Source organism: Lygodium microphyllum, chromosome 8 (assembly GCF_053477565.2).
Source record: "Lygodium microphyllum isolate KBCC chromosome 8, Lygodium_microphyllum_v1.1.10, whole genome shotgun sequence".
Taxonomy (NCBI): Eukaryota; Viridiplantae; Streptophyta; class Polypodiopsida; order Schizaeales; family Lygodiaceae; genus Lygodium; species Lygodium microphyllum.
The window spans coordinates 23208074-23235766 of NC_141142.1; the positions used below are offsets into that span (position 1 = coordinate 23208074).

General features: G+C 40.0%; 1 protein-coding gene across 1 annotated transcript in view; it reads right to left on the reverse strand.

Annotated features, from left to right (window-relative positions):
• The window catches only part of LOC148032057 (protein TAB2 homolog, chloroplastic-like), a 42526-nt gene extending 19346 nt beyond the window's left edge, over positions 1-23180 (reverse strand). Inside the window, exons 1-3 of the mRNA XM_087682679.1 lie at positions 22334-23180; positions 15872-15941; positions 15536-15707 (exon numbers count right to left, since the gene is read on the reverse strand). Coding sequence (XP_087538805.1) covers positions 15536-15707; positions 15872-15941; positions 22334-22947 — 856 coding nt within the window. The 5' untranslated portion in view covers positions 22948-23180. The remainder of the gene's footprint in view (positions 1-15535; positions 15708-15871; positions 15942-22333) is intronic.
• Positions 23181-27693: the final 4513 nt, after the last annotated feature.

Consider the following 27693-nt stretch of genomic DNA (forward strand, 5'->3'; position numbering starts at 1 on the left):
CCATTTAATTAATTTTCATTATTAATTAATTCTGAAAATTAATTCAGACCTTTTTGACCCTACCCAAAATTAGACATGCCCATCCACAAATTAATTGGCTAGGCCATTTGCAAACCCAAGTGGTTCCAAGCCTTAATCGACCCATGGACATGCATTAATTAATTAATGCCTATTCCCTAGTGTGACACTTATAGGCCAATTAAGGGCCAAACTAACACTTTTTCCTTTGACTCCCATTGTTTCCTCAAGGTCCCGGGCCTGTAACTGTGAAATACTTGCTTGCACATCACATGTGCATCACATGTGCAAGGTTGAGATGCACATTTGATTATTAAATTAATCCTGCGTCTCTAGCCTAAGCGAAGCATCCAAAAATTTCACATCCCCATGACAGCACAAGCGTTTGAGAGTGGTGTCACAGTGTGTCATATTCAAGATAGCTCTGACATTGTCGAAAGAATATGCCAGCATCTGAACAGCACTTGGATGCCAGAAACAGCAAAGCACAGGCTGACTATGGTCACCAACAAGGTCGCCACATGGGAGGTGTTAGCCAGCTGGAGGGTGGCCTGCACAAGGCCTGCCAGCCTGCAAAACGCAGTTGGAAAGGCAGCAACCTGGTTCTGCAGCAGCTGTATGCTAATCTTCCACTAATGACAATAACCTCCAGATAGGCAGCAGGTTAAGATGGTCCAGCAGCAACTCTTGATGGCATGTGGGCAGCAATGTGAGGGTAGAGGGATGATGGCTGGAGGCTATTTATAGAGGACATTGGGGCATTTCCCGTACTGTTCAAAGATAAAACCTTTGACAAATAGCATTAAATGCATTTTGGGGCTGTTTTAAGGAGAACCAGTAGGGATTAATGCATTGTGATGAATGATCAGTGCAACCTTAATGTTAGTGGCTCAAGAAGAAGTGTCTGGCCAACTAGGTCACCATCCAATGCATAATCTTGTCCAACAAAGGTGACACCGAATGCATCACCAAGGCAAAACAACAAATAAGAGGACAGCTTTGTGGGAGGAGCAAAAGAAAGTTATTTCTTTGACTATGCAAGTAACCCATTGTGGTTTATTGTACCAATGGCATTAATCATTCAAGGAACAAAATTCAAGCAGCCATCAATTCACAAAGAAAACATTGGGTAACATGGTGGCAAGCTTTTTGAATATCCAACTAAATCATGCCCAACTCCTAACAAAAGGCCTTGGTATAATCTATTGAGCTACCCCAAGTTACCTCCTTTCTTTTGGCGGGGGGGGCGCATTTTTCTAGCTCATTAAACAGCCCCAAAAGAAAGCTTTGTTGCTTTTTGAACAACACACAAGACTATTCCTAGCTCTAGCATGTTCTATAAAAGGGTCTCAATCTGCACACCACTTTCATCCCTCATCCCACATTCTCTCACATCACCTTGATTATCATTGCCCTCATCATCATTTTTCCATCAATTTCAGGCTTCATCCTCAGCACTAAATGCTGTTTCCCAGCCATCAGAAAGGTGAAGCCACTGCTGCTTCCAAATCTACCAAACCTGCCACGAACTATTTGGAGGTTCTTCCTTGCTGCCACCCTGCTTCCTGGAGTCTCCTAGCTGCTGTGTTTCAGTTTGCAGCCCACTGCATCAGCTCCTACTGCCATTTCCAGCCCTCTATAGCCTTTGCAAGTCTAGGTTTTCAGGTCCAGTCTGCTGTCCAGCACCATCTACGTCTCCTCCTACTGTCAGTATTGTCAGATACTCTCCATTGGCTGTGTTCTTTCTGCCAAATACTCCACGACATCAAATCTAGTATTCTTCTTCACCAAATACACCTTGACTGCATGCATTCTAATTACCTCGTCTGCAGCTTACTATATCGACATTGTTCTTGGTTGTTTTGATGCGATTCTGATCCATATATGGACAATGACACTCTCCCTCAGCCCACTCCCACAAGCATCAATGGTCGTTGAACAGTTCTGTTCCTTGAGCACCCACATCTTTACCTTCTTCATTCAGTTTTATACATTCATTCATCAAATAAATCTTCTCCTTTTTTGCGTTTTGTGCTCTTCTTTGAGCTCATTGTGTTTTAATCATGTCCACACACACTGTGTTTCTCTGCAAACCCTAGCATATGTTCACATGGTATCAGAGTCCATGCTCTTGTAGAGAGCATCATGCAAGGCTATCGTGAAAAGCTTGGTCTGTATAAATGTGCACAAATGAATGTAACTAACTCATAATGTCTCAAACACCTCTTTCTTGGAGGCCTATGGTGTGTTCTCAAGCTTTTCCTTTGGGGACCCTAAGGCAACATTATTCTCTCAATAATGAGGAAGACAATGCACCTTCCCCTCCTCTTCTTACAATCTACCAAACATTAAGTAGATGACAAACGAAGAGTTTAGAAAATACATGCATAGAAGGAGGCCCAATTGCACTCCTCAATCTTCCCTCAATTGGGCCTTCAATTGATGAGGCTAGCCGCCTCATCCACTCAAGAAGGACATACCACTTTCAAGAGAGTCATTGGTGACTCATCATGTTCATCCCAACCAAGCCCAATGTCATATTCATATCACCATTTAAATTGTATGATTTGAAACACCTCTCTATTGCTCCTCTTGTAATGCAAGAACTAGTTGTTAGTTACGATAGAGACCAGATTGTGCGAGTGCACAACAGAAGTGCATCATGAAGACAGAGAGAAGGGAAGGGAGAGGACAAGAAAGAACACAAATAATAAAGAAAGGGTTCTGATTTGATCTAAAACTAAATGTTGAATACAAGGCTGGCCTGATCAACCCCTACATGCAGCTCATATGTATCAATAAGGGCATCAGAATAGGCAAAACGGAGTGTGTGTGTGTGTGTGTGTTGGGGGGGGGGGGGGGGGGGGGGTGGGGGGTGCGGCAGGTAACAGACTGAACGGGCAGGCTCATGGTGAGCAACTATGAATAACTGAAGAATGATGAAACTCATCAATCAACTGCCAAAATAGGCAGCAAATCTGGCCCACCTGCAATAAATACTGCTGCCCTGCAGTTAATGCTACCACCAGCCTGCCGCATGTCAAAAACAAAATGCACTCAGCCCCGTCGGTGTGAGCACAGCTTGAAACTCACTAACTAAGCTGGAAATGGAAATGCAAATGCACTGATGGCTGTCAAAGTTCCCATCTCTGTTAGACTCTTGCATAGCTCACAACCAAGAGATGACCAACATCAATACAAGAAATGCTAACACCCCCCTCAGAATCTGGGAGTGGCTGACGGCCTAAAATGTGCATATGATGAAAGCATAGAAGCCTAAGACAAAGGCTCTGTGAAGATGTCTGCTGCATTGTACATCGTAGACAAAAGGCCACCACTAACTTGGACTCGAAAATCCGTTCTCAAACATAATGGTATTGCACCTCAATGTGCTGCATTGCACGTCGTAGGACAATAGGCCACCACTAACTTCGACTCCAAAATCCGTTCTCAAACATAATGGTACTGCACCTCAATGTGTTTCATGCAAGCATAAAAAACAAGATTCTTCACACGAGAAAGAGAGTCGTGGTTCTCAACCTATTGTTAGGTTAGGATTCAACAACACGTGCGCACTCACAGTGAACAAGTGAATAGCAAGAGAGAAGAGAGTAATGGAAGGTCACATCCACTATGTGAGAATGAATGAAAGTACAATCCCTAAGGTACTAAGTACCACACCCACTAGTGGGTGTTCACACAGGGAAAAACCTTTCTCTAGCTAGAAGGTAAAAAGTGCCCATGAGATAAGGGAGTATTCACACGAGAACATAGGAGGAACACAATAAGTGCAACAAACCCCCCTCGAGTGAATGATGTGAATGTATATGGGGCAGATCAATCCTAAAACGGTATCAAACCAAGAGCCTTACGAAAGGCTTCAAACTTCTCTCTAGAGAGAGCTTTTGTAGACACATCTGCAAAGTTATCCAATGTAGGGATATAAACCAAGTCAATCTCCCCTCCATGAAGCCTCTCTCTAACATAATGATAATGCACCTCAATGTGCTTAGTGCGAGCATAAAAAACTGGATTCCTCGCAACTTCCATGGCACTCTAACTGTCAGTGTAGATAGAAATGGGTGATTGTTGTTCCACACTAAGATCAAATCCAACTACCATAGCACTCTAACTATCAGTGTAGATAGACATGGGTGACTATTGTTCCACACTAAGAACTATCAAAAGGCGTCTAGGCCGTACACATTCCAATGTAGTTGTAAATGTTGCCCTATATTCACCTTCACAGTTAGATGTGGCCACTATAGACTACTTTTTGCCCGGCCAAGAAGAGCATGAATCACCAAGCATGAAACAATTGCCACTAGTGAACACTCTTGTGTCAAAACAACTAGCCTAATCACTAAATGTAAATGCATGCAAGCAAAGGGCAATGCCTTTAGGATAAATAAAGACCCAATGTTTGAGTACCTTTGAGATAATGAAAGACACATTTAATTGCTTGCCAATGTGTAGTACCAAGGCTATGCATAAAGTATGCCAATTGAGAGACTCCAAACTAAATATTCGGCTGTGTATTACACAAGTACAATAAACAACCAATGGCCTGCTGAAAAAGAGAAGCATCAAAAGGTTCTACTACATCTTCAAGTGTAAACCTATGGCTTGTCTCAATGGGAGTAGAGATAGGCTTGCAGTCTTGCATCTAAAAACACTCAAGGAGTTGCCCAATGTACTTAGACTGCTGCAAAGTAATACCCCCCTCAACTGCAATAAGTTGTATACCAATATAGTAGTGCAAGTGGCCAAGATCTGTCACATCACTGCAATTCAGCTTTTAAAGCTGAGATATGTGTCTCATGAAGTCCAATCAATAGCATATCATCCATATAAAGCATGAGAATCAAGAGATTATCCCCATCTTTGAAGACATAAAGTGTGCTCTCAGTGTGCGAATTACTGAAGCCAAGAGCAATCAAGTATGCATGTATCTTCTCATACCATGCCTTAGGTGCCTACTTTAAACCATAGAGGGCCTTATGCAAATGGCACACTTTGCTTTCTGACCCTTCCTGAACAAAGCCAAGAGGTTAAGTGACATAAACCTCCTCATGAAGATCACCATTTAGAAAAGCAATTTTCATATCCAGCGCTGCACATGCCAATCATAATAAGCAGTCAAAGCAATGACAATGCAAATGGTGGCCATACATGAGGTGGGTGCAAATGTCTCATCATAGTCAATCCCATGATGTTGGGCATACCCTTTGGCAATAAGATGTGCCTTGTAGCAATCAATGCTACCATTAAATCTGTGTTTTATTTTGTAAACCCAATTAGCGCCTATAGCACACTAGCCAACATGCAAGTTACATAACTCCCATGTGCCATTTTTATCAATAGAGTTTAACTTTGATTACATAGCTGTCATCCAATGTTCATTTTGTAAAGCATCGTGTAAAGAAACAAATTCTCCATTGCACACAGTAGCTACGAGTGCCCATGTAAATAATGTACCCTGTGCATGGCGAGTGGCTGCTCTAATTCTACCGAGAAGAGGAGCAGGCTGTTTGCTGTCCCATAATGCTTCTAACAGCCATCTAGGGTCTATTTTAGCTTCCCGAATAGCAGCCCTCTTATCCACCACTTCATAATCAGCAATGCCTTGATCCATGGGCTGAAAATCAGGCTGCTGCTCGACATGTGTTTGCTGCTACTTTTGTTGCTGTAAACCCTCAATAGGTTGCTAAAATTGACCAAAATCAAATCCAAGCTCGAAGCTCAACGGTAACTATGGTGACATGGGAGCAAGGTGGTGGCAGCTGAGAGGAGATCTAGCTCTAATACCACTGTTAGGTTAGGATTCAAATGCAGGTGCACACTCACAGTGAACAAGAGAGAAGAGAGTTGGGAAGTCACATCCACTATGTGAGAATGAATGAAAGTACAATCCCTAAGGTACTAAGTACCACACCTACCAATGGGTGTTTACACAAGGAAAAAACTCCTCTAGCTAAAAGGTAAAAAGTGCCTGAGAGATAAGGACGTGTTCACATAAAAACATAGGAGGAACACAATAAGTGTAACACCTATAGCAAGGTAGGTCGTGATTAAGGGCAACCAATCTCCACAAGCATGCAATAGAGACACACCACTATGTGCAATGGAACACATGATATCCCAGTTATCTTTACCCAAGATGCAATTAAAGTGGAGGATACATCTTCAAGAGTTGTTCTTTGGACAGGTATACACGAGGGTGGACTCTACACACTCACAACCTTTGCTACACGGTCTTCACACAAGCTTGGACTATGCCCTAGCTACATAAGGGGCAAGCAACATGGGCAACCTCATCCACAAGCTGCTACTCGGAGGGCACCTACCCCGCTAGAGTTGGTTTACACTGACCTTGCAGACCTATGGGTATGGCCTCCCTTGGAAGGGCCAAGTACCTTATGCTGATTAGAAGCGCCTCATTAGTTATGTGTGGCCCTATTTTTTAGAGTATAAGAGCAAGACATACTCCCACTTCTGTGAGTGGAAGGTGTTTGCAAAGATACAAACCTCCTTCAAAGGTTGAGGGATCCGAACAAATCATGGTCGTGAGTTTTGTTCTAATCTATTTTTCGAGTTTTGTAGGAATCATGGTATTCGGGTGGAATATTCCCATCCAAACACACCATCTGAAAATGGTGTGGTGAAGTGTGCCAATCGTACTATGCTTGAGATGGCCCGATCAACATTAAAGCACAAGGGTCTTCCCCATTCCTTATGGGGTGAGGCAATGGCTACTGCGGTCCATATCTGCACAACATGTCACCTACTTTGGCATTGCAAGATACGACTCCCTACCAAGCCTTCTTTGGAAAGAAGCCTTCAATTTTCCACTTTCGCATCTCTAGATGCGAGGCATATGTCATGTGGACAACACGATATGACGAAGCAAACTCGATTCCAAGTTGAATAAGCTTATCTTCGTTGGTTACACTACGACCACGAAGGGCTATTGGCTCTATGACCCAACGACTCACAAGGTTGAGGTGAGCAAGGAGAATCCGATTGATGGTACTTTTGTTACACGTGGTTTTTTGTCTTTGCCTTGCCCCCCTCCCCCAACCATCAACACCTCCCCTTCCTTCCAAGTTACCCCTTGGCACTCTGTCGTCTACAACTCCTCCCCCTCCTTTCCCTTCTCCCTTACCTTCTCCCCCTCCATCCTTGACCACTCCATTATCTACTACTTCATCATCGAGTCTTCCTTTCCCATCTCCTCAAATTTCCTCTAAGGGGGATTGAGGTGAGAGAGGGAAAGTCTTCTTCATCACGTGAGGAGATTTTGCCTTCTCTTAGTGAGGGGAAGTTCCTTCCATAAACAGGTACTTTACAAGTATCAGAGGCTCCTTGCTCTCCTCCGCACTCGGATGAACCTATTGCCATTCCTCAATGGTATCAGCGGCTCATACAAGATTCACAAATTACTGAGTTCCCTAAGATGCTTCTTGGCCCACACAGGTCAGCTAGGCTTTAGGCCCAATGGGATAGTTCACTCTACATGAACTATGCCCTTATGTCACACATTCTTTAGGGCCATAAGCCTCCTATAGTCAATGAGGCTCTTGCATAGGATGTTTGGCGCAATGCCATGCAGGCTGAGCTTAAATATATCATGGATTGTTTGTCTTGCCAGCGCATTAAGGCAGAACATGTCAAGATGCCTGGGAAGCTGCAACCTCTCGTCATCCCCCAAATGAAGTGGGAATTTATCAGCATAGATTTTGTTGTTGGGTTACCATTAGTGCAAGGGGGCTACAACTCAATTATGGTTATAGTAGACATGCTCACCAAGGTTGCACACCTCATTCCAGTCAAGACAAATTATAAAGCTTTAGATATTGCCAGATTGTTCATCAAGGAGATATCCAAGCTCCATGGGTTGCCTAAAAGGATCGTTACTGACCGCGACTCCCTCTTCACATCTCACTCCTAGAGAGGGATATTCGGGGTCATTGGGACTCAACTCTATTTCAGCACAGCCTATCACCCTCAAACTGATGACCAAACAGAGAGGGTCAATCAAGTCATTGAAGATATCCTTAGAGCTTATTGTTGTCGTGAACTCAGGAAATGGATTCAATATCTACCATTAGTAGAGTTTGCCTATGATGCTTCCTACCAGCAAAGCATTCAAATGACACCTTTTCAAGCATTGTATTGGCATGATTGCCATACCCTGTTGAACTTTTCAGATCCTACTTTAAGGGTAGAAGCTTCTAAGGAAATGCTCGAGGAAATGGATGAGTAGGTTAAGGCCATCAAACAAGACATTAGAGTTGCCAAGGATAGGCAGAAAGCCTATGCAGATCTAAATAGACAAGAGTGACTCTTCAATGAGGGAGACATGGTTTTTTATTCGTGTAGTGTCAGTTAATTTCATGCCCCATGGACCCAGAGTCTAAGCTTATGGAAGTGGGAGATCCCCTTAGTGATGCCACTTGTTATAGGTGCCTTTGTTGGCTCTTTGATATCACGAATATCACGAGGACGTGAAATTTTATTACTTTGCTTAGCATTTGATTAAAAGTTAATCAAATGTGCTAATGTAACTTACACATGTGAGATGCAAGTCAATTATTTCAGTGTGGGACCTAGGACCCTAATATATCAGTCAGTGCCAAAGGTAAAACTTGTGATAAGTTATGTCTAACAAGCAATAGATGGTACTTCGTGTCAGATTTTAACCTAGACCAATTCATTGGCTACTAATGTCAATGATGACATTAAACACTAGGCATTAATTAATTAATTAATTAATGCCGATATAAGGGCTAATAACTGTGAGAGTGCGCAATGGAACTCAAACACAGACAAAGAGAGAGACAAGCTGTTGACTAACTGCTAAGTGAAAAATTGCTATAAATAGCAAAAAATCCGAAAAACTGATCAACCTCAAATTTGGGTCCAAAAATGCCATGAGGATATGTATTTTTGAAACCTCACTTAACATGTGGATTAATTTTTAATCACATAATTAAGTAAAGATTGCACATGTGAGGTGCAATTGGGATTAGTAAATTTACGAGCTCGGAACTCGAGAAAATCACAGGATGTCAAAGGTAAAAGTTGCTATAAGTTATGTTGCACAGGTACTTGGTGGTATCTGGTGTCAATTGTTGACCTACGTCATTCATTTAACCACAAGTGTCAGTTAAGTGACACTAGAGATGTGGCGTTTAATGGTACTTAACTCCAATCTAATGGTCAAAGATGGCAAAGAGAGACTCGAGAGTGGAAGATGCCTAGCCAATTTAATTATTGGCCAATCAGATTATTATTCTAGGCATCGAAATAATAACTAGATTAATTTTCAGTAATTAAAGGCTGAATTTTAATATTTAATTATGGATAATGTTGGAAAAACCATTTGGGAAAGCTGCCACTTGGCAAACTTGCCTGTATAGGCTCGTAAAAGGCAGAAGAAGAGGAAAAACGAGATCATTCTTGCTCTAGTTGGAAGAGGTGTGAGCAGCCATGGTAAGCCTATTTTCAACCATCGCAGCCAACCACAAGTAAGTTTTAAGGAGGCGATTGTAGATTCGGACCCTCCACAACTAAGCGATTGCATCCAAGTACAAGGTGACAGTTGATTTGGATGTCTCAACTGTAGGCGACAGTATTAGCTATGGACAACCCCTAGACAAGAGGAATCAACTACAAGATACAGAGAGCTCATATAGAAGATCTGTGTGAGGGAGAAAATGATGTCGACTGCTCACGAAGGATGTAAAAGCACCAAAACGCTGATGTAAATGTTGTCGTTGGCTCCTGAAAGGTTGCATTTGGCTGCAGAAGGTAGTCACTCGGCCAACAGACAGTCACCTCCACCCAGTAGGGAGGATGACGCCTAAGCACCAGATGCAGTCGCTAGCTATTAGGAGCTTGTGTTTCTAGCAAACACAGATGTGGATGGCCTCACAAACTCTACGTCGCTCTTAGATACCATGCTCTGATACAATGTAAGAGTGTGCAATGGAAGAAGGAACTCGAACACAAAGGAAGAGAGAGACAATCTACAAGAGAAGAAGAAAAGAAACCTGCACTAAAAAAGGAACAAATGCTGAATATAGAAGGAGAACTGATTAGTCACAACATCAATAAGGGCACCAGATCAGGCTAATGATAACGACAGCACCAAAGACAAAGAAAGATGACTGAGTCGGAGTGCGCACCTGCCAAGGAAGGAGGGAAGATGATAATCTAACTAACTGCTAAGTGGGAAATGGCTATAAATAGCCAAAAATCCAAAAAATCGGTCGATCTGAAATTTGGGGCCAAAAATATGGCCGACTAGCATTTAATACTGCTCCCAACCAGCATTGAATGCTGGTAAAAATGCCAAAAATGCTCAAAAAAAATCCTAGAAAGGGTGGACAATGTCTGGCAAGTGAGGCAGGCTGAAGAATGCAAAAACTTTCTCGGGAAATGCACATAAAATCCCCATTGGAGAAGAAAATGCATTGAAATGCAATAAATTGAGTGCTCTAGAATGAGCTACCTCCTCCGTCAAAACAAGTGATAGACAAGTCAAAACTCCTAAAGTCCTCGTCTAACTTAGACTGAGGCTCACAGGCAAGAGATGACAAGACATCACAAACATGACTGCTAACAATAACTGCTCAAGGATACTTGTAAGACAAATTGGCCTAGCCAATTTAATTATTTGCTAATGAAATTAATTTTTTAGCATTAAAATAATTATTAATTAATTTTTAACATTAATATTCTGAAAATTAATTTAATAAGCTAGATAATACTGAAAAATAGGATTAAAAGGCTGCCACTTAGTACAACTTGCCCATGCAAGTGGGAAGAACGTTTTTAAGGGCTGATAGAAGTCTATTCCAACCATTGTGAGAGAGAACGAGTCTATTAAAAAGCAAGGAGATGCTACTAAGTGATTTGCAGCCACCATGGACCAGTCCTACAAGAAGTGATAGAAATTTGAAGCCCTCTGAGAGTAGGTGACAGTAGTCCAAGGTCCTTCTAATACAAATGATAATATACAACAGGGGACAATAATCTTTCCAGTAGTCCTAGGCTGTAGGAGACAGTTTCCATGGCTGTTTGAGCATGACAATAGTAACTTTTCAACATTTCTTACAATGAAACTCTGAAATTTCTCTCTACAACATTCTCTCTTATCCCCCAACCATCTCTCAAGTTATCTCAGCATTTTCCAGTAGTTTGAGCCATCAAAGAAAGAGAGTTCAATCAATCTTTGCTGTAAACCCTAATTTACAGCAAAAATCAAGATTTTGACAACCACCTCATGTCATGAGGACATGTATTTTTGAAACCTCACTTAACATGTGGATTAGTTTTTAATCACATGGTTAAGTGAATGTTACACATGTGAGATGTAATTGGGATTAGAGTAAATTTATTAGGTCATTCATTTGGCCATAAGTGTCAGTTGGTGACACTAGAGAAGTGGCTTTTAATGGTACTCAACACCAATCTGATGGTCAAAGATGGCATAGAGACACTCGCGAATGAAAGTTGCCTAGCCAATTTAATTATTGGCCAGTCAGATTATTTTTCAGAGCATCGAAATAACTATTAGATTAATTTTCACTATTTAAAGACTAAAAGTTAATATTTAATTATGGATAATGCTGCAAAACCATTTGGGAAGACTGCCACTTGTCAAAAATGCCCATGCAAGACTGAAAAATGTCTTTGAAAACTAGAGAGAGACATTTTTAGTGTATTCAACCTACAAGAGAGAGGAAGGAGATGCTACTGGTCTAATTTGTAGCCATTGAAGAATCTTCTTAGGCAGCCACAAGTAGGAGAAGACCAATCAACAACAGGTGACAACATCTACAAGCTGTTGAGATAAGGCAGCAACAATAAATGACTGGTTTTATTCCGTTCTTTGCATCTACAAGCTGTTGAGACAGGGCAATAACAATAAATGATAGATTTTCTTCAATTCTTCGTGAAGACAGTTTGAATTTTCTCTCTCCTCAACATTCTCTCATCTTCTAGCCTTTCTACAGCCTTGCTCCAAAGATTACAGCATTGAGATTACCAGATGCTGAGCAATTTCAGATTTCTCTGCTGTAAACCCCAATATGCAACAGAAATTAGGGTTTAACAGTAGCCTTGGGAAGCGTGCCAAAAATTGGAAGCTCCAAGACTTGGATTCAACAAGGCTAATGTTATTTTTAGCCTATTCAAGTGAAGGGACCAGCAAATCATTGAATTTGGGGCATTTTCCATCTCCATCAAAGGTGAGTGAAGGCCAATTGATTGCCCGAATCAAGGGGCAAATCAAACTCAAGACTTGCTGGTCATTTTGGACAGCAAGGGGAAGTTTTTATTTCTAATGAAACCAACATGAGTTTTAGCTAGGTCATTACATTCAATTGTCATTGATCCCAAACTTCCTCTTGAATGAATTGGACAAAAACTTCATTTGGTTGAGGTTTCTTCATCCTGTATAACCACCACATGCAATCTATATCTTCCCACGCCTTTGGGCTAACTTCTACTCTTGTATCTTTCTAGCAGGTGGTGAATCATACAACATGTTAAAGGCATATTTCCTACCTTCTATCTTATGAGCAAAGGGGTTGGGAAGAAAATTTAAGTGCAAGTTTTCTTGCATGGAGTTATGTTATCTACATGTAATATCAACTAATGATATTGCTATTAACCCCAAAAGGTGAGATTTAGGCCTATAAAGCATATTTTCTACTTTGTGTGAGCTATCGCAATCAATTTCCATTTCATTGAGTTTGTCAAGAAGTTATGGACTTCATAGAAAATGTTGAGACCATCTCTCATCTAAGTAGTGGTCTCCAAAGCAAGTTGAAGCATGTCCAAACATATGAACTCGATTGACGTGGTTGAAGAGAAGCCATCTAAGGTGGCTGACCTATCTTGTTAAGAGAGTTGTAAGCTATCTTACGCTCAATTCTACCATATCATGCCTGAAAAGAAGCTATCGATGGCGTTAATAAGAAAAATTTAGGGAGGAATAAAAAAGCTTAAGAAAACAAAAAATGAAAAAACTTAAGAGGATTGAATGCATGACCAATCAGAATCATCATTCACTTTTAAATCCTGCTAGCACTACCCTTTTCGTAACAATTAGTGGGGTTGTACAGGGCTATCGAAACTCCACTTCCCCTATCCCCTTCAAGCGCACCACAATTTCTTCTAGGGGAGGGGGATTACATTTCCCCCCATTAGAGCACGGTTGCTCGGCCTCAATACTATCTCACACCAGCATTTACAAGGGGGGAGAGTTGGGATCGATGGTTGGAAACAAGGGACATTTTTTCAACCAATTTGAGCCATTCGCCCCGAAAAGCTACATAGCTTGAGTAAAGGGTGCAATAGTAAACTAGGACGCACATGTAAACTAGGTGGACGGGAAAATTGGCATGGTTGCTAGAAAAATGGATCCCTAAGAATAAATAAATTAAACTTAGTCTTTAGAACATGTGTATGTGTATGTTTTAGTGGTTCCATGTGCTTGTATGCATGCAACACCACTTCTTATATCTTCTTTGAGAACAACCCAACCTCTATGACCACAAGGCAAGGCAGATGCAACTCATCTCAAAGTTCAATTGTGAGATAATGCTACCATGAGGGAGCAACTACCCAACCGCATACTCTTGCATCTTCAAGGTCTATGCTTTATTTTCTTTCAAAAATCTTGACTGACTACTGTCTTTCTCTGATAGGGCACCACCAAAACAAATCCTCATTTTGCTAGGATTCAGCAACTAGTTCAAGACAAAACCCCTAGCCCACAGAGCTTAGGTGGTCTGAGTGCATATAAGCCGGCTATGAGATAAAGATAGCACAAAATATTCCATAAGCGGTAGATTACTTTCAAGCAACATAAAGTTGGTGTGCTCGTTTACAAGAATATCCACAAGCATGTGTACCAATGCACCTAGTGATGAAAACTCTTGCATACACCAAACTTGGACTTGGATAGCCAATACTTGTATTGGCCACACATGGCATCCTTTGCAAATGGATGTGTGCAAGTATTCGTAGTGTCAACCTTGTGTGTGCTCCAAATATTTAACTCATGCAGTACTGCATGAGTGTCATCCACTACAAAAGGTAGCCAACTACTCCTTTTGCTCCACCAAAGAATCAAAATTTTGGCCATGTGCTGGCTGTCAATATGTCTGCTGCAGAGCCAAGTGCAGAGCAAGCACATAAGATAATAACTTTGCTGATGAGCCCACTAACATGTTACTGCAAATCTTCAATCAAGCATGCCCTGCAACATTCAAGAATTCACCTTCCCCAAAACAGAAAGTAACACTTTAGAGTCCAAATGAAGCACACATACCAAAGTTCCAGCACAAAATACAATGACTAAACATGAACAATACTAGGCACAAATCAAACTTCTCTACACTTCAATAGTACACAAACTGTATACATTACATCTTTGTAGGTTTAACAATTAGAGCCACTGAATTCTTTTCAAAAGAATTAGGATCACAGACTCGTTTGCCCTGAAAATTGTTGGGTGGAGCTCATCAAAACTCACTCTGAGAACCAGCCTTGCTTGCTTTCACATATCATAGACCCAAGTTTGCTTACAACTAGATGGTGGCAAACTGACTTGAGACCAAATGTGGTGTCCCCTCAAGGCAAAACAAAGGCCATTATTATAACTGAGGTTTCACAGTAAGGTGAGCTCAAGTGAAAACTGCCCAGCATCATCAAATATACCTCTTTTCTCAAAACTGACTACTTAAATATATGAGATGTCATGTTATTCTAGCCTAGCATGATCTTATGCCCCCTTCTTCAACTTACAATTGAGATCCATCCCATGAACATATATTCTGAATTAGCCGCTTGACATCCATGCCATGAAGAAAATGTATTCTGAATTAGCCAAATGTAAGACAATGTATAAATCGGCTCTATTGTAAGCCACACCTACAATCTCACATTTTTACTCTGCACAATATCTTCTACAACTGTCACATTTTCACTGTGCACAATATGTTTTCCATTCAGGCTATGGACATTAGACGTTTCTGCTTGTTTCCTGCCACAGTCCCTTCCTGGCAGTTTGCTTTGGTAGCCAAAGTTCCTACTGCAACAGATAAGTCAGCACATCTAGGCATGTCAAAATCTTGGACAGCATATCCATGAATTTGAATGCAGTCTTGGACCATCTAAAGATAGATTATTTGACTGGACCATCTAAAGATAAATGATTTGACTGGTTCATCTGCTGCTCACAAACTTGTCACCGAATCTCCCACCTAAGGTCATAACTGCCTAAATTTCTTGCCATAAAGAAATGTTTTGATCAATATTAGAATCATCAGTGCTGCCATTCTTATTGTGAACAGAGGGAATCCCTTCTCCACAAATGTCTATACAGATCATTGTGCAAAAATCCATTTAGGTTTAATTCGCAAGCATACATTACACACATACAAAAGGAAACCATGCCTTTGAAAGAAGCCAAAATTATTCAATTGAAGTTTGAGGCAACCTGCAAGAGGGAGTTGAACAAAAGCCCACTGCTCTCCTCGCAATGCATCTGGAAGCTCACGAGGTAAACCTGGCTCTGATGGTGAAAGAGGAACAATAGTTGCTTGAAAGCCAGGATATCGTGCATAAACAGATGTATATCGATTGTTTAGCCATCGTATCAAGGTGATGCACTGTTGCATACATCAAATGTCAAACTCCTCAAAAAACTGCCAACAATATAGCAGCAGAAACGAACTTACAGTAGCATATACATCTTAAAACGTTTTGCTTATGTTAGACATCAATCCAAACAAAAGAACACAAAAACTCTGCCCATTTCAAATTCCTAACATACCCTACGGCTAGGAACAGGTTGTATATCAAGCTCATCACAGACTTTTGATATAAGGGGCCGAACTTGAGACCTGCATCACCAAAAGCAAGACATAAGATATTCTGCAATGAGTTTGCACAAAAGCAAGTCAAGTATATAACACTTGATGAGTAGCAGCTAAGCTATGAATAGTTATGCAGACTGCAAAACACATGCTCTCTCCCTTCTTTTCTTGTGATACCTTACATTATTTTTTGGACAAACTAACTGGGTTAAAGGTGAAATCAAAATAGCAAAAAACCTGCTAGTTGTGTCAAGTTTCACTTGTCGATCTGCTCCCATAAGAAGCAAACAAAGAGAGTTTGTCTTAGTAAATGACTGAAGTATCTATAATGCCAATTTGTGTCACTTGAAGAACCATATGAATGAGACTAATCCATGAATGCAAAGGACCTAGCAATAGGTCTATGCAAGGACATCAGAAAATCTATAAATTTTGGAAAAATCTATAAATTTTGGAAAGGCTAGGCCAAAAATCTACAAGCAGGTCTGTCATGAGGACATGTATTTTTGAAACCTCACTTAACATGTGGATTAATTTTTAATCACATGATTAAGTAAATGTTGCACATGTGAGATGCAACTGGGATTAGAGTAAATTTTACAAGTCTGGGACCTGAGAAAATCACGAGATGTCAAAGGCAAAAGTTGCTATAAGTTATGCCGCATAGGCACTTGGTGGTATCTGGTGCCAGTTGTTGGCCTAGATCATTCATTTGACCATAAATGTCAATTGGTAACACTAGAGAAGTGGCGTTCAATGGTACCTAATGCCAATATGATCATCAAAGATGACGTAGAGACACTCGGGAATGAAAGTTGCCTAGCCAATTTAATTATTAGCCAATCAGATTAATTTTTAGTATTTAAAGATTGAAAATTAATATTTAATTATGAATAACGCTAAAAAAACCATTTTGGAAGGCTGCCACTTGTCAAAAATGCCCATGCAAGACTGAAAAACGTCTTTACAAGTTGGAGAGAGGCATTTTTAGTATATTCAGCCTACACAAGAGAGGGAGGAGATGTTGCTGGTTTGATTTATAGCCGTTGGAGGACCTTTTGAGGCAGCTAGGTGCAGGAGAAGACCAATCAACAGCAAGTGACAGCATCTACAGGCTGTTGAGACAAGGCAACAGTAGTAAATGCTGGTTTTCTTTAGTTCTTTGTATCTACAAGCTGTTGTGACAGGGCAACAGCTGCATTTGACTGGTTTTCAATCATTCTTCACGACAAAACTCTGAATTTTCTCTCTCTATAGCTTTCTCTCTCATCTCCCAGCCATTTCACAGCCTTTCTCCAAAGATCTCAACATTTGGATCCTTGGAGGCCGAGAAATTAAAATTGTCTCTACTATTTTGCAGCAGAAATTAGAGTTTAGTAGCAGCGTCAAGAAGCATGCCAAAAATTGTAAGGTTCAAGGCTTGGATTCAACAGGGCTGAAGGTGAATTTCAGCTAAATTCAACTGGGAGAACTAGCCAGCCGTTGAATTTGGGGCATTTTTCATCGTCTATGAAGTGGGTGAAGGCCAATTAAGCGCCCGAATCAAGGGGCAAAATAGATTGAAGACTTGTTAGTCACTTTGAATAGCAAGGGGAGTTTGGATTGCAAAGGGGATCAAGAATCCCATTGTAAATTTACTTCTTCTTTGATAAAGCTAAAGAAATACCGAAAGGGGCGCCACTTTTGGGGCCAATCGGGTGTGCATTGTCCAAGATCAGTAGGTAAATTTGTATTTTCAAATTTGCATTAATTGTTTGCTGCTGTAATTAAGTTGTAATCAGGGATTTACCACCCATCCATGGAAGAAAGGCTGGTTACACAACTAATATGGTTACAGATTACCCTTTGTTGGATTCCCAAAGTTAAGGCCTTGTCTTTCTCTGAAATTTTGATTGCCTTCTCTCTCTCTTAAAAAGTGTTGCTAAAACTATCTTCACTTTGAAAAGATTCGGCAACTAGTTCAAGAGAGGCCTAGTAGCTCGAGAAGCCTTGGCAATCCAAGTGCCCAAAAGCTAGCTATTGAGAGAAAGATGGTGGAAAAGTATTCCATTCGTAATGGATTACTTTTTAAACAAGGTGAAGTGTGTATACTTGACAATCAAGGTACCCCCAGAAAATATTGTATAAGTTATGGATTTTGTAGCATCTTATACAAATAGAGATCATGACCTGATCTGGGTCATGATCGCTCAATTGACAAAAATGGGTCGATTTATTTCCACAAAGACGACTATGAAAAGCCAGAAGTTGGTTAGTATCTTTGTTGAGCATCTTTATAGACTTTATGCTTTGCCCAATGAAATATTCAATGATCAAGGTCCTAAGTTCATTGGCCATTTCTGGCAAACAGTTTTCCTAAGATTGGAAACTAGATTGTCCATATCATCCTCGAAGTATCCTAAGACTGATGGACAGACCAAGAGGACAAATCAAACTATGGAGGATATGCTCCGTGTATATGTCTCTCCAAGACAAACTAATTGGGATTGTTGCCTTTCTCACATTGAGTTTACTTATAACAATGCTAAGCATTCGGCTACCGATTATAACCTGCTTATACTTATGTGCAATTGTGAGCCGAAACCATTGACAATTGCCGTCAAGCTCAAAGGAGTGAAAATGTAATCCATGGTCGACTTTCTGTACAATATGCAAAAAATGTTGACCATTGCAAAGCAAAGCGTGAAAACGGCCTAGGATTGTGCCACATTTTAAAGTAACCAACATCGTGTGCCTCAAGAGCTACACGAGGATATGTGGATTTACCTTAAAGTCCGGAAGAACTCTGATTCAATGACTACCAACAAGTGTTACAGGTTATCTTCGAGATACTATGATCCTTTTCAGATTACCATATCCTACGAGCTTGATTTACCTTCAAAGATCCAAATTCACCAATGTTCCACCCGAGTCCTTTGAAAGAACAACTTGGGCAAGGTGAACATATTGTTTTGATTTAGGAAGGCCCATAACTCGAGGACGTTGCTCATTATATTCCACTTGAACCCAAATTGGTTCTCAATCATAGGACTTTATCCCACGTATTTGGTCAAGTGGAAGAACTGCCCATAAGCGAAGACTACTTAGGAGTCAATATGTTCATTAAAGAGACATTTTTTCCACTTCGTTCCTGAGGATATTATTGAGGACAACAATCATACATAAGGAGAGAAGTGTTACATCCTCAGACATTCGAATGGACACTAGTAGCATTGGTTACAAAGGTTATAAAGTGACTTAATGTGTATGCACTAAGGACGCTTTGGGGCTAGGGCAACCGAGCCCTATTTATAGGACTCAAGGCCCTATTGTGCATATTATGTAGTCACCACTCTTGAACTCTTGGCCCATTGGCCAAAACGTCTGTACACTAGGATGGGTGTGGGTTGGTGGTATAGGGCACCATTTCTTGGGATGTGGTCATGACCCAAAGTGCTACTAGCTCCCAAGCTCAAGGGTGGGCTCATTTGGCTCTATGGCAAGGAGATGGTTTTAATGTCCAATTCCTTATGTTCATGGATATGGCTTGTGTCATTTCTAGTGTGCTGGTTGGATCCTAGGTGGGCATTGCTACAGAGGTGACTATGTGGCAGCAGCTGAGAGAGACCCTCCACTAATAACAATGTCCTCAGGCTGAGACAGGCTGCATTTGCATCTCCAACCTTCATTTCTTGCTGCATTTTGCTCTCAGTCTCCTCTCTTGCTACCATCTAGGTGGCAATCATCATTATCCGACTACAAACCAGTATCTACACTGTTGCAGTTGGCCTTTGCATCCCTCTCCTACCCCAAAACTATTGCGTTCAGCATCCATTCTAGCCACTACTACTACCTTGGTTTCTTCATCAAATTTTTGCATCAAGCATTGGTGGCTTGCTGTACTCAATCGTTGGCATATGCCACGCTTCCCCATCCCTTAACCTCCCTCCATGAGAAACAATGGCTGTTGGGACAACCCTCTACTCCTAAAGCATACATCCTATCATACCTCACATACTTGGTTTGTTCATTGAGTTTCCTTTCAGCATTGTTAACTTATTGTCTCTCTTATTCAATTGTGTAAACACCCCGAAACAATGTAGTATGCTCGCAATTGCAATATTTGCTTATTTTCAAGGCTTGATTGTTCAAGAAAAATGGAAATAACAAATATTTGAAGTTGAACATGGCAATTCTTTAGAAAATTACAAAGAAAAGAGATTCAATACATATGGACCTAGGTACCTTGTTTGTTTGTCTACAACTATTTGTCACCCATTGAAGGTGACTAATAGTATTAAGTATCTATCTCACCACCCCCAACAAGTATCAAGGATATAGAAGCAAAGGCTCTTTCCTCTTCCCAAAAGAAGACAATTAAAGATAAAAATCTCCCAACGTAGGTCCCTTGTTTCTTTCTCTCTATTGTCCATTCAACCATTCATTGTTCATTAAAGATGCCTAGCAATGCTAATACTTATCACAAAAACCCCTACAAGTTTCAAAGTTTCTCTTTCCTTTGATAACATGGGACAATTAATCATTTTTTCAGCTTCATATAAAGAAAAAGTGAACCTTGAGCCACCAAGACAAAACCATCCATATCTAGAAAAGGACCTTAAGGAAAACTCCTTGCTTCTAGAAGAGAATTTTCCAAAGACTCAAAGAGACAATTTGATTTTGAGCAAATGATAACCTCAACACAAGCCATGGTTTGTTTGATTGTCAAGAAAGGATTTTCCATATATAAGGAATGTGGCTTTATGGAAAAACAACATCATGAACATGCCGATCACAAAGAACCTCCTTGAGGCATGTGAGGAGACAAAAAAATCCAACAAAGATAGATCCCCACTCATTTCATGCTATTTACTAGAGGAGGAGAAAAAACTTGCTTCAACGATAGCTAGACTTGTGCAAATTACGGCATATAATGCTAATCTTTTGGTTCAAGAAGGACTACTATATTTTAATCATTGTAGCAAGTTGTAGGAACCTTAAAACAAGAGGGAAGATTACTGAGCTTTCTTATTTGAATGAGGATGTGGATTATATAAAATTTCACACTTTTGACAAGATAGATAGAACTTGCATTTTACACTATATACATATGCAAATTCCAATTGTCATAATCATCTTCAAGTAATAGCAGATAGTTAGAGCTTGCATTTTGCAATACATACATAAGCAAATTTCAAGCTTCTAATTGTCATAATTATCTTCAAATAATAGCATAGAAAGATTGGCCATTGACCATCAAGAACCAAAGATTTTGTACAAACTTCAATTCTACGCCCTTGGAGTGTTGATCATGCAAAAACCATTTAGAAGCTGCACAACCTAACTAAAGGGTAAAAAACTAGTCTAAGCAACTTATACACAAATAAATTGCCATTGACACACTCTCTATGATGACGCACTATAAGTACACTATTGGTAGTGCAAACACTAACAAACAAGAAGATAACTTCTATAGGTCACACCTAGATATACTTGTTCCTTGGCGATGATGTAACACTTGGTTTGAGGCTGTTCAAATAACATGGAGAAACTATGAAGTTATCTACTATGCTCCATCCCAAACATCTCTTTTCTCATTTTCAAGGTCTCTAACAAATATGGCAATTGTATGATACTCGATGTCTTGATAGGGACAAATATAGAACTCTATGGAATATTTGGATTGACTGCAAACATAAAATATTTTCTAAGCATCTAGGATTAACCAACTCTATCATCAATAATTGCATCCACGCTTGCATGGTTCCTCCTAATCAAAGGAGATTGATCAATCTTACCTAGTGTTCCTTGGAACTTTCTCTCACATTGGGTATTCTCATTTGCAAAAAGGAGTGGGCTTTCAGCTCTTCTAAGATTTCCTCTAGTAATATAACATATTATCAAAACTAAAAAAGAGCATTGTGCACATGCACGCACACAATGGCATGTACCAATGGCCCCCAATATGCCTACAATGAAAGCATCACCACATCTAGCCTATGGTTGGCTTGACATTAGAAATTTTCCAAGAAGATTTATTTGCTTTGCTATGCTGACTTTCCCCAATTACTTCTAGTGAAATGGCAGACATTATGCACATTTTGCATACTTTTAGTGTTTTTGGCAGGGACTATAAATTGAGCTTTTAAATTTATCAAATCATGCAAAAAATGTTGTTTTAGTGTTTGCAAAGAGCAATAACAATAACAATATAAATTATCAAAATACCCAAAAAAAGGCTTTTTGGACCATGCAAAAAACATGTAATTAGAAAACATCTCCAGTACACTAGGTACTCCGTTCATAAAAGCACATAAAATGTGCCTTCATATCTGCACGAGATAGAAAACTTGCTGCAAACGAGGAGCCTCTATTTTATTTAAATGTTACTGCAGAGTCCAATTTAGCACTGGAAGAGCTCAATGTTTGGATAAACTTACCTGAAAAATCTGATTTTATGAGGCTTCCGGAGGGATAAAGTCTGCATGATGTGGATAATTGCATCCTTCAGAGCAATGCTATTCACAGCATTGTTAGGGTAAAACCTTGCAAACTGCAATGCGTGCTTACTGTCACAAACAACCAGTTCCCAAACGCGCTTCCCTTCACCGCCTATTATAGGCCGAGAGAAGAAGTCCAGCTCCCATTCGATGATTGAGCTGGGGTCGACACCAGTGGTGAGGATGGGTCCAAAGGTATCACCAAAGGGCTGTGTCAGCCTTTGCACTTCCAGGTCCCTTCCACCTCTGCCAGAGCATGTGACAGCCTGTTCCAGGCTCTGTACGGAAACGGGCTCTCCGGCTGCATGGAAAGCACAGGAGGGTCTGCAGTTGGGTCTACTGCAGCGTGCAGGATGGGCCCCCCTTCTTGAATGGTACTGAGGGCTTGATGATGGACTAAGTTCCAATACTGATGGACTCAATTTTGGATCCTCGGTTTTGGGGAAACCCAGTGATGCTCTGTGCGTGCCAAATTCTGGTATTCTGAAAACCAGTCCTGTTTTGGAAGGACCCAGGGAGGGGCAAGGGGAAGCCCCACCCACAGCAGACCTCATGCTCTGTTCCCGGCAATGGGGGAAGTGCTTCCTTGGTCAGCTCTGAAGCCAGCAATTAATGGATGCGGGAACAGGCATTGCCTGCTGGCAAGAGATTGCTCCTTCGATACATCGACAATCTGCGACTTCTTTCCTTTTTATCATCAGTGGTTAAGAGCTCGGCAGTTTGCCTCTTATGTGATGATATGATACATGGCCAGCTTCCTTTCTCCCGTCTTTTGTTTTGAATTTTCGACGACCTCATGTTCGAGCTTTGATATTTGGTGCATTTTTGGTAAGGCTAAAGGCACACTCGAAACCCCAATAATTTCCTGATTCGTTTCCAAATGTGAAAGTGAGAGGCCATATGTGAAGTGTTCAATGCTAAACAAGGAGCGATGGTGTCCCTTGGCCATGAGAGATTTTGAGAAGTAGAGAGAGCATGCATTTCAAGTGTTCAATGATAAACAAGGGGACAAGGGACACCATCTGCCCCGAGAAACCTAAGAAGCAAGGGAATGCATGAGCAAACTTTAAGACTCTCGAAGAACAAACTAACAAACAATTGAAAGCTTGCATGAGAAGACAAACGATATCAATAGAAAGTTGTAAACTCAGAAGACAAAGCCATTCTTCCCATTCCCAAGCAATTTTTAACTTCTAACTAATTCCTCTCAACCAATTGCTAGCTTATAGGCTTCTCTCTTTTAAGCTATGCTTAGTGCATGGGTCATTACTAGCCTCCTAAACCTCATTTGCTTTGATAAATTATGTCTTTCAAGTTTCTAAGAACACCAATTTCCAAACCTTTTGATTTTGAACTATGGACAACCTAGCCCCTAAGTCTGGACTATAAATAGTCTAGCCCTTGATTTTAAATATGGACGGCCTAGCCATTTGATTTTGAATTATGGACAACTTATCATGTAATATTGACCTATGGGCAACCTAGCCTCTAAGACTTGTACATGTATATTTGTAGGTAATCGTCATCTAAGTTTTATAATTATCCAAATTGAATCATTCCCCTTGTTTATTCTATGTAAATCAAACGATTTCTCATTTTATATGAGTATCCACTTTCTTTTAGAGATTGACAATGGTTATAGTAATCCATCTATCTTGAAACCATTTCACCTTCTTGAGATAGCACTTTAGGCCTTACTCTTCATTACTTATATGAAGATTGCGATAAAACACATGTCCTAAGGAAATGTTATAAAGAATATTCACCCTTTACCATGACCTAAGTAAACATTATAAAGAACATTAGCCAAAGTTAATGAAGATTCATGTTTCAAAAACCCTTATCGGTTCTCTTCATTTACATGCAATTGAATGGTAATTAAGAACCCAATGACAAGTCAAAGGGCATATGGTTTTGGCCTATGAAGTCATAACACATCGGTGTCATCCATCGCTCAAGAAACTACTCAAAGTAATCGATTAGAGAAAGATTATAATCTTGTGTGTGCTTTAATAAGTGTTTAAGGCTATGAGGTGCTTGTGGGTTAAAAGAAGAAGGTTCAAAGTGTGGTTGTGCATATGTGCTATTGTAGATTAATCATGCTCACCTCTATTGGATAGCTTGCCCACTCACAAGCACTCAATCCTTTTATGGTGAGGAGCAAGAGGTAAGCACCACAAACACTCGATTTCTCGCATTTGACTAATCTTAGATTTCACCTCATGTCTCTCAAACGTAAATATCCACTCTAAGCGAAGACGCTATAAAGAAACCTCCCTCAAGAACTTCATGGCTTCCTTTTGTGTTATTTAAAGTTGCCTTTGGCCTCTCTTAACCTAATGCTCCTTCTAAATCAATGCTCAACCTACTACTCTTGCTTGTAAATGAGATTAAAAAAGTATTAGAAGAGGAGAATAAGAAGAGGATGAATGAAACTCTTCATCACTCAATGTGTAGCTCAAGCTCATGAGAGAACATAAAATACCAGATATCAAAATTTGTAATGCATAAATGGCAAAAACTCTAAGAAAGTATCCATGCAACTAATTCTTGGCCTTATAGTTGTAGGGCTTGTTTACAAAAGCAAGAGACCTTGGAAGAGCCTCCAACTATAAGGCTTGGCTTTATGATTGTATGACTTGTTTACCAAAAGCACAAGACCTTGGAAGAGCCTCCAACTATAAGGCTTGGCCTTATAATTATATGGCTTGTTTACAAAAGCAGGAGACCTTGGAAGAGCCTCCAATAAATGGTATTCATTGCCCATCCTTAAAAACTTTACTTCACTAATGTCAAAGTCTAATGTAGCAATTGTAGCTTTGAGTTGGTGCTTATATTCATAAGTTATGTGGCCATAAAGGAGCCTTTACATGTTCCTTCTTATTAGGAAAGTATGCAAGTAATGGTGGCTATCATTCATAGATTTCTATAGCAACGTTTATAGCTCATATTGAACTTACAACTTGACCTCAATACTCGTGGTTGATATATCTCATCTCTTGGAATGGCTCTTTTTTTATAAATTGTATGTTAAGGAAAGTGCTTTAATGTTGTTTCACTCCTTTACCAAGCATGGACTTTCCAAGCGATAAAGTATTTGTTATCTAATCATATTTTTGTCAAGGATCACCTAGGCATCTCTACATGTAAATCCAAATTTAGATATTGTTAGACATTAGAACAAAACCACAACTGCAAAGGGACTCTAGAGTTGTTATTTTTATAAGAGGTGGACCTTTTGTGTTTTCCAATAACAACAAGGTTGGATCATGAGATCTACTACAAACAAACAAATGTTCTCCTTCTAGGTCTTGTAATTTTAGTTAAAAGAGAGTTGAATGAGGTCCTGCAAAGTATTGAGGATTTTCCTCCTTCACTCCCGTCCTTTGTGTCTTTAGATTTTGACTTATCTTTTCAACATGAGCTCATATTTGTCTAAAGACTCAACTATTCAAGGTAAGATTATAGAGTGTTCTTCATCTCTTCTCTCATCTACTAAATTCCTTCACATTTCTTATCCAATGTTTCTCTTAGCTACTACATTTTGTCGCCCATGTGACAGAAAGTAACGTATTGAGTTTGTGAATCATTAGGAGCTAGCCAAAGTGTAGAAGGCGGGAGTTCATGGAGAAATGGGCATGGATCCTTATTCCTTGCATAGGTAAATACAAAGTCTCCTAACCCAAAATTAATTGTTCAATAATTTACTTTTTATATGTTCAATGTTAGCAATGCAAGTAGGCAAACACTTTATTCTTCGACAAAGAAAGTACACAAAGTGGAAACAGAGTTTCCATTAGAAGCCTTCTACTAGAGCTACTACGATTTTGCTTCTTCATGCCCTTACCTATATTTTATGGGTTCTATTCCCATGGATGAGGAGTTCTAAAAGTGGTTTCCCAATATTTATCAAGCCATTTTAGATTTGTTTACTACACATTTGTGAGTAAGGATCTTTACCAAGCCTAGAAACTAGATCCTATCTTGATTGGTTGGCTTTTGTGGAAACTTGGTGCGCAGCCTTCCTTTGGTTAGCTACTTTTCTCTTGAAGACATTTTTCCTTCTAAGTTCCCTATTAAAATATCATTTCTAAATCTACATACAATAAGGTTGAGGTGCAAGCTATCATTGTTGCATTGAGGAAGGTATCGTAAGTTCCCCCACTTTCTTATAACCCTAAATGTAAAAGGAGGTCTTTGAACCATTTGAGGTGCTTAAAGTTCATGCAAAAGGGGCTTTGACTTGGTTTATGAAGTGTTTTTCCATTTTTCTTGATGCTATCTATCAATATCATCAATTTGATCATTTTGCTACATCATGCGCTCATAATGTTCAAAAAGAGGGTAAGAGTGACTCTAATATTTCTAGTAAGGGTAGGAAGGCTAAACGTAATAATCCTCAAAAATATAATTAATGAGTTTCTAAGGATAAGCAAGGCAACAATAGGAAGGAGGTGGCTATCAAGACTATGACAATTGACTCTAAGAATTCTCAAGAAGAATCAAGTCATGCAGAGAATGATAGAGCTTTTGATCACAATGGCATCCATAGCAAAGTTCTACAGCTTATGAATCCAAATAAGGATAAAATTGTTAAGCTTGACAGAGGAGGCGGCAAGGAGAAGTAGATCACAAGTTAGATGGAGGTCATATGCAAGAAGGTAAATTCAAGAATAAAAAAACATCCATTAAGAAGTTGGCAAGAGGAGCTTCAACTGTCACCAACATCTACACTCGTCTTGCTAACATCAGTAATGCACAATAATCTACTTATGGAAAAAGTTTCTAACAAAACCTCTCTTCTTGCTTGGAATGCTTGAGGGTTGTGCTCTAAGGGGTTATAGGCTACCTTGTGTACCTTGATTAGAAGAAGTGGACCTAACATAGTTGGCATACAAGAGATTAAACTTGGAGACATCAATATCAATGTGATTAGCATACCTGGGTCTCTACTTTTCGAGCTTATACACAAGGGTCAAAGGGTGGTGTATTGCCTTTGGTAAAGGAAAACTTGAGACCTGCCATCATTGCAAAAGATAACCTAAGCTTTGGTGTGGGTATCACATTGTTAGTACGTGGTGAACTACTAGATTGCTAGACCATCTATACAACTAATATTTCATGCATGCAAGTTAACATGTGGCAATGGCTTAAGTCACATGTGTCTAGTGAACCTACTATTCCTTTCCAATATAGGAATATGACAATGGAGTTGGTAACTTCTTGCATGGACTGGGCAATATGATTAAGGAGGAGAGAGAGTCTTGGAATGGCTAAGGTGATGCCTTCGAAGCTAGCTG